Source organism: Papaver somniferum, unplaced genomic scaffold (assembly GCF_003573695.1).
Source record: "Papaver somniferum cultivar HN1 unplaced genomic scaffold, ASM357369v1 unplaced-scaffold_133, whole genome shotgun sequence".
Classification (NCBI taxonomy): Eukaryota; Viridiplantae; Streptophyta; class Magnoliopsida; order Ranunculales; family Papaveraceae; genus Papaver; species Papaver somniferum.
This window is the reverse complement of record NW_020622492.1, coordinates 12,548,693-12,557,337: the sequence shown is the minus strand read 5'-3', so window position 1 is coordinate 12,557,337 and position 8,645 is coordinate 12,548,693. Positions and strand designations below refer to the sequence as shown.

The 8,645-nt window shown below is 37.2% G+C and overlaps 1 protein-coding gene across 1 annotated transcript; it reads right to left on the bottom strand.

Annotated features, from left to right (window-relative positions):
- Positions 1-353: 353 nt before the first annotated feature.
- Positions 354-1,424, bottom strand: LOC113333622 (uncharacterized mitochondrial protein AtMg00810-like). The gene has a single exon (XM_026580047.1). It carries the CDS (start codon positions 1,422-1,424, stop codon positions 354-356), a length of 1,071 nt encoding a protein of 356 aa, XP_026435832.1.
- Positions 1,425-8,645: the final 7,221 nt, after the last annotated feature.

Below are 8,645 nucleotides of genomic sequence, written 5' to 3'. Positions count from 1 at the left end.
AGGGTTTTGTTGCAATATTGGGTTTTGGGATTTCTATCTCGCACAACTGTGTTGAGATTAATTTCATTATTTTGTATATATACTTGTATAAATACATTGAATGAGTGAAGATCCTAATACTATAATTACATCAAGAGAATTAAATTTATTCCTATAGATAAATCAAAGAAATTAAAACTAATTACATCAATATTATTCTTTGCATGTACTAATCTTTATTTCCATATTCTACATTGCATGTATTCAATCACGTATTATTCTTTGCATGTACTAATATTGTTTCCATATTCTTCATTGCATGTACTTAATATGTGTTGATCTTATTATATATTTGCATGTGTTAATACCCCCCCTCAAGTTGGAGCGGTAGAGCCTGAACGAACGCCCGACTTGCCAACTATACGACCAAATTGCGGAGCTCCCAGAGGCTTAGTGAAAACATCAGCCAGTTGATCAGACGACGGAAGATGTTTTGGTAGAATCAATCCACTTATTAACTTTTCACGAACAAAATAGCAATCAATCTCTATGTGTTTACTACGTTCATGAAATACCGGATTTTGAGCAATATGAATTGCTGCTTGACTATCACAAGAAACAGTGATAGGAAGAGGACAAGAAATGTGCATGTCTTTGAAGAGATAAAATAACCATTGAAGCTCAGAAGTTAGATTTGCCAAAGCACGATATTCAGCTTCAGCTGATGAACGAGCCACAGTAGGCTGTTTCTTTGATTTCCAAGAAATTGGACTATTACCTAAGGTAACAAAATATCCAGTGGTAGAACGACGAGTAATTGGGAAGCCTGCCCAATCAGAGTCAGTGTAACCATGAATAGAAGGAGAACTGGATGAGGACAAGAATATGCCATGTCCAATGGTTCCCTTGAGATATCTTAGAATACGATGAGCAGCATCCATATGAGCTGATCTGGGATGTTGCAAAAATTGACTCAGATAATTAACTGAGTATGTGATATCTGGTCGTGTTACCGTAAGATATAACAAACGACCTATTAAACGACGAAAGCAGCTTGGATCAGTCAATTCCGTACCATCTGTAGGAAGCAACTTCAGTTTTATATCCATTGGATAAGCTGATGTACGAGCCGCTGTGAGGATGGAATCCTTAGGGATATCAAGAATATATTTTCTTTGACATAGAAATATACCATTGGATGAGCAAGAAACTTCAATTCCCAAAAAATACTTCAAACTACCAAGATCATTGATTGAAAAATGAGAAGCGAGACGCAATTTGAGAGAATTAATGAAGTTAGTATCTGTACTAGTGATGATAATATCATCAACATAGACAAGAACAAATATAGAGGTTATACCATGATGATATGTGAAAAGAGAATTATCACATAAGGATTTAGCAAATCCTTCAGATAACAAAACTGAAGAAACTTCGCAAACCATTGGCGAGAGGCTTGCTTTAAACCATAAAGAGACTTTTTGAGTTTGAAAACTTTGGACTCACCTGGACGTGCCATACCTGGTGGAAGCTTCATGTAAATTTCTTCATCTAAATCACCTTGAAGAAACGCGTTGTTGACATCAAGTTGATGAAGAGACCATCACTTAATAGATGCAATAGATAATAAGACACGAACAGTAACCAACTTAGCTACTGGTGCAAAGGCATCATAGTATTCTATACCCTCTTGTTGTGTGTAGCCTTTGGCTACCAGTCGAGCCTTGTAACGTTCAACGGTACCATCAACATTGAACTTGATTTTAAAAACCCATTTGCAGCCAATGGTTGTTTTATCAGGTGGTAAATCTACTAATATCCAAGCATCGTTGGCTTCCAAAGCAATGATTTCTTTGGCCATGGCTGCGCTCCATTTGGGACATTTATTTTCCTGAGAGAATGATCTTGGTTCATCAGTGAGAATAACTGAAGCTAAAAAATCTTTGTGTGAAGCAGTGAATTTGTAGAAGAACAAATAATTTGTCATTGGATACAGTGATGAAGACGCATCCTTAGTAGAAAAACAATGGTAATCCTTTAAATAAGATGGTGGATTACGAGAACGGGATGGATGTGAATGTATTGCTGATGATGGAATCGCTAGAGAGATAGGCACCTGAATAGGCGGAGATGTGGCTGATTGGCCTGGCAATACGGCAGGTGACTGAACTACTGGAACAGTAGTAGTATCGATATAAATTGATTCTGTGGAACGGACAGAAGACGAGCCACTCATGGAATTGCGTGTAGCAATAGCTGGTTGTGCAGCGGAATCATGAGAAGGTACGACAGGATCTGAATGCTCAGAATGTGACTGAGACTGAGAGCATGGGATAGAATGCTCAGGATTCGGAATATCACCACATGATTGGGACTGAAATATGGAGTCGTAATAAGAATAATCAGGTTGTGAAGGCTCAACAGGAACTGATGCTAATGAAGACATATCTTTAAAAGGAAATGTATGTTCATGAAACACTACATCGCGTGATACATACACAGATTTTGATGATAGATCAAAAATTTTGTGACCCTTCTGGCCATGCGGATATCCGATGAAAATGCGAGGCTTATCACGTTCATCGAATTTGTTACAAATACGTATATTTCTGCCAAAACAAAGGCAACCAAACAATCGGAGATGTGAATAATCTGGTGGAGAATTGAGAAGTAACTCATGTGGAGATTTATGAGATAATACCGGTGTTGGCAATTTTTTAATAAAATATGTTGCAGCTAAAATGCAGTCTCCCCAAAATTGGATGGTAAATTAGCTTGAAAGCGTAAAGACCTTGCAACATTGAGCAAGTGGAGATTCTTGCGTTCAACAATACCATTTTGTTGTGGCGTATATATACAACTGGTTTGATGGAGAATTCCATTTTTATAAAACCAAGATTGAAGTTCATTTTATTTAAACTCAGACCCATTATCAGACCTGAAAGTCTGTAATTGAGGAATAACTAATGAATTGATACCAGAGGAGATGTTGGTTATGTGATGCCCAAATTGTTTTATAACAAAGGCAAAGAAATATTTGAGAAACTTCAAGGTTTCAGACTTTACTTTCATCAAAAATACCCATGTACACCTAGAGTAATCATCTAATATTGTAAGAAAATATTTTGCACCAATTAAAGAAGCAGTAGAAAAAGGACCCCATATGTCAGCATGAATCAATTGAAATGGATGCTTTGATAAAGAAATACTGTTATTAGACTTGAAACGAGATTGTTTTTGCCCGTGGGAATACATCACATAAGTGTTTAAATGAAGAACGAACATAAGCAAAATTATGAGCTAAAAAATTAAAACAATCCATATGTGGATGACCGAGACGACAGTGCCATATATCCACTGGTTTATTAGCAGCTAAAGATGAAACTGATGGTTGGAAACTGAAATGGTAGAGGCCAGCGATACGCCTACTCCATCCAATCTCCTTGTTCGTGAGACGGTCCTGAAAGATGCAAGACTCGTGTGAGAAATTGATACAGCAGTTTGCTGTGATTGTAAGCTGACTTACATAGATCAAGTTAAATTTAAAACTTGGAATGTGAAAAACATTGAGTAGTTGAATATTGGGAGATAAATTCACAGTCCCAATATGAGTGACAGATATATTCGAACCATCTGGTAATTGAACCGTGATTGGGTTCACAACCAATGTGTAAGAAGAAAAAAAAGAGAGAGATGAGCAAATGTGATGAGTTGCACCACTGTCTATAATCCAAACATTAGAAGAAAAAGTCAGAGTAATACCTATAAAATTGGCAAATGGAGTGACAACAGTGTCTCCATTGTTTGGTTCAAGTAAAGACATAAGTCTGGCATATTGAGCTGCAGTTATACCAGGAGCAGCCTGTGTATTGGGAACAATAGCAGCAGCATCATATGTCGGAGTTAGAATATCTATGGATCTTGGCGGATCTTTTGGGTAGCCATTGAGCTTCCAGCAGGTAAGCCGAGTATGACCATGTTTGTTGCAGTGGTCGCAAAAAGGTCTCGGTCTCTTGTTGGTACCATTGCCAGTGTTGGATGTCGTGCCGAGATTAAAGAAAGACCTCTGATTTGGTAATTCTGAGTTGGGAGCACTGCGAAAACATTAAGTGTAGAAGATTCAACCTGAGTAAGAGAGGATGAGTTTATACCTTGCTGCTCCTCCTCCTGCCTCACGAGAGGAGTAAATATGACAATGGTAGGGTTGTCAGCCGGATGCACATAATAGGGACTTGATTGAGGAAGACCTGAATCTCTATTAGGTGGAGGATTACTAGAAGATGGAGGTATTTGGATGTCATTTTCAACAGTCATGATGATACAGTTGCAGGTAAAAAAAAAACTAACCTAGCTCTAGAGTACCATGTTTCAATATTGGGTTTTGGGATTTCTATCTCACACAACTGTGTTGAGATTAATTTCATTATTTTGTATATATACTTGTACAAATACATTGAATGAGTGAAGATCCTAATACTATAATTACATCAAGAGAATTAAATTTATTACTATAGATAAATCAAAGAAATCAAAACTAATTACATCAATATTATTCTTTGCATGTACTAATCTTTGTTTCCGTATTCTACATTGCATGTATTCAATCACATATTATTCTTTGCATGTACTAATATTATTTCCATGATCTTCATTGCATGTACTTAATATGTGTTGATATTCTTATATATTTCCATGTGTTAATAGGTTTTGCTATAGCTTTTATTCCTGTTTTTCTTGCGTTTCAGTTTTACGCGTTGATTTATCTTTTCTTGTTTCATCATATGTGTTTCTAACGCTCTTTCTGTCTCATCAGTTAGGGTAACGTGTGTTTCGTTTCGGGTATCTCTCCTGCGTGTCATTGTTTCCTATTGGTTTTATCGACAACCCATGTCACATAAATTTCTCTATCTTAAGTTCTTTCGGCTCATTTGAAGGATTTAGCCGAAATTATCTATTTTTGGGTGCTTTCTTTCCTCGCGTTTTTAGGGGCAACTCAAAAGGATTTAGGGGCCAACAATAAAACAAAAAAAGGTCACCCAAATGGAAAATGTAGCCATCCCTTATCTCGCGTAATTCGTAATGGCAAAATTACCCTTTTATATTCGGAGGATATGATAACATTTTTATCCTCCGATTTCAATCGGAAGCCAAAATATTACCCAGACTTCCGATTGTAGTCGGTGCAGTATTAAAATGATTTCTGTTTCATTGTTTCCATTTCTTTTTCATTTTTGAGTTGTTAGAGTTATAGAGAAGAAGGTGAAGGAAAAAAGGGAAAACCCATTTTATCACTACAAAAATGGATAGATATGAAGAAGAAGGTGAGAATCATGGCGAAGACGATTTGGGGTATATGTTGAATGATCCAAACTTTTTTGGAGAGGAAAACCTAGACAACCCTTTCATGGAAGAAAATGGAGAATCGCCTGATATTGAAGCTAACGATGCATGTAAAACACAGGTATTGTGTTAAGAAACTCAAATACTCGATCTGCATGCGTTTGTGTGCTTTTGTAAACAAGAAAAACTGATTATTGCATGCATTTAATGCCATGAACTACCTAGATTCGGTAGATAATTTCTCGAATAAACTTACGAATATAACACACTGAGTACCAAATATGTATATTCAGTAGTTCCAAGATAGTAGTTTACTGCCGAATATGAGAAAAAACCCCAAACTGGTTTTCCAAAAAAATCTACATTCGGTAGTTATGTAGAGTTATTTACCCCCGAATGGCCCCAAAAACGAATTCCTCAAAAAATTTCAAAACTCAGTATTCTTATCCTTTACAATCAGTAATAGTTTAACATTATTTGACTGCCGAATATAACAGTGGCCTCAAAATAAAATTTCCGAAAACTTGAAAATCGGATGTTTATCGATTAAAGTTATCTCCCGGTTATTTATATTCGGCTGTTTTACTATATATTTTAGCTTCCGATTATATCATTTTTTGCACTCAGTAAACTGCGTACATTCATTTGCATAAATCGGGTGTTTTGGGTAACCGATAAGATTCCGAATATAGTATATTCGGCAGTTTGACTTATTTAATAACCTCCGATTATTGTATAATAATTTGTTGCTTTCATATGCAGGTTGTTGAAGAGTTTGTTGATGATTTCTATTTGAGGCCCGACACTTCCCTATACTATGCAAACGATTTGGTATACTCATTACTACTTTTTTTTTCAAAATTTATATGTTAAATGGTTATGCTTATTAGATTTGTTTTGTTTTATGCACGTTTAGACATTTGGAAGTAAGAAGGAGGCAAAGGAATGGCTTGTGAAAAAGGCAAAAGATAATATGTGCGTGGTAGTTCAAAATAATCATGTTAGTGACACTCGATTTGAAATGATTTGTGAGCGAGGTGGGACGCGAAAGAGTCACGAGGGAAAGAATAGTAAGTACGTACGGAAGACGAATAGGAAATACCGAAGCAATACCAAGAAGATAATATGCCCATTTAAGATTGTCTTCTATAAGCCCGATGGTATTAAAGGTAAAGAGTATAAAATGTATAAAGTTGATAACGGTTGTCACAACCATGATGATCCGTTGGATTTAATTGGACATGTAATGGTTGCCAAGTTAAAACCACATCAAATGCAGACGGTGAGGTCTATGCGGATCCAAAAAGCGAGTGCGATCTTAAGTAAAATAAAGGCGGACGACCCCGAAAACTTGTCTTCTTTGTCTACAATTAAGTCGGCCCTAGCTACGATCAAAAGGACTGAATGGGATGGTAGAACGGTCATGCAACAATCGGAGTGGTTAGCGGAGTTACACGGCTACACCTTGAGAAGGGAAGAAAAGGATGGTATAGTGGTTCGTATTTTCTTGGCACATCCCGAAATGATCCAATTGGCTCAATGATTTCATCAAATTTTGTTGATAGATGCTACTTATAAGACAAACAAGTATAACATGCCGTTGTTAAACATTGCTTGCCATACTTCGGACAAAAACACGTTTACGATTGCATGGGGTTTAATGGATCATGAGAACAATGTGAGTTTCATTTGGATGTTGGAGACGTTGAGGTCCATTTATAACGGTGATAATTTTCCAAGGGTTATTGTAACGGATAACGATCAAGCCTTAATGCATGCAATAGTGGTAGTGTTTCCGGAAGCCCAAAACTTGCAATGTACGTGGCACATTCAATGCAATATCAAAACCAATTGCCATCATCATTTCCAAGCTAAAAGACCAAGGAAGGGTACCAAGAGGTCAAAGGAAGAGGATGAGCGCATTAGTAAATTAACCGTGGAAGAACGTAAGGAAGAGGATAGGTTATTTGAAGAAAAGTGTAAGGAGGATGGAATTATTTGGAAAATGTTCATGAAAGCATGGGACAAAATCGTTTGGTCGATGATCGAGGAAATTTACGAATGTAACTTGAAGAAATTTGAGGATGAATACGGCACGGACTACCCAAAACCGGTTGACTATTGTAAAAAACAATGGTTAACGATTAAGGAGAGGTTTGTGTTTGCATGGACATATGAATATCGTAACTTCAAGAACGAGGCGAAAAGCATTGCGGAGGGGTCTCATGGTCGACTAAAGAAAATACTAATTGGTAGTCAAAATAGATTTGTGTCGATCCAAGAAGCAATCCATGAATTCACCAATCGTGATCTCGTAAAGATTAGGAAATGAATGCAATTTAGTGTACACCAATTCCCGATGGAACATATTAAGGAAAAATTTCTTCTAAGGGGAGTTGTTCATAAAGCTTCAAGATGGGCAATAAATCGCATGATGAAACAATTGAAGTTATATAAAACTTATGATGACGAGAATACGGTTTGTGTTTGCAAGGATATGATAGGTATTGGACTCCCATGTCGTCATAAGTTGGGTAGGTATGTTGAAGTGATTGACATCAATTATATTCATCCATTTTGGAAGCAATTAAATTTCACTCCGAACGCCCCGGTAGTTGATGGTCCGTCTTTCTTGGAGTCGGAATTTTGTGCACGAATAACCGAGCGTTACGCTACATCAAACGGCACCAAAAAGCAAATATTGATGCATAATTTGGAGGAAGCCCTTCACCCTTGTTTAAGGGAGGTTGATGAACCTATTAAGCAAAAGAACACCGGTAGGCCGAACACCGAAGTGTCGAGGACCATCCAAAGAAAATAGTTGAAGGAGTATTTGTCTAATAAAAGAATATTGTCTAGGAACGAGCGTTCGGAAGCCGAATTTGAAGATGATCCGGAACCTAAGAAAAGAGGTCGTCCAAGAAAAATGATCAAAGTGGACCAACCACCCGACAAGTAAGGCCAAAGATCTCTACAGAGCCTTCTCAAGTAATTCAACCCAATGTTGTCGAAGAAGTTGTTGAGCAAATGAACGCCTCGCAACAAACCCAACCAATGGAAATTCTTACTATAAAAGAGGACAAAGGTACTCTTCGTTGCCCTAGAGATCTTAATGGAAGACCAAATCGATCCACATATACAATATACAAAGAGTATTTGGAACAACTCCCTCCAATTATCATTCCATTTGTTTTGTCGACCGACGAGGTTGATGGGGATGGAAATTGTGGGTTTCACGTTGCTACAGAACAAATGGGTTACTTTAGAGAGGTGGATATCGAAGATGTCACCCAATGCCAATATTTAATAAATAAGATGCCGGTACA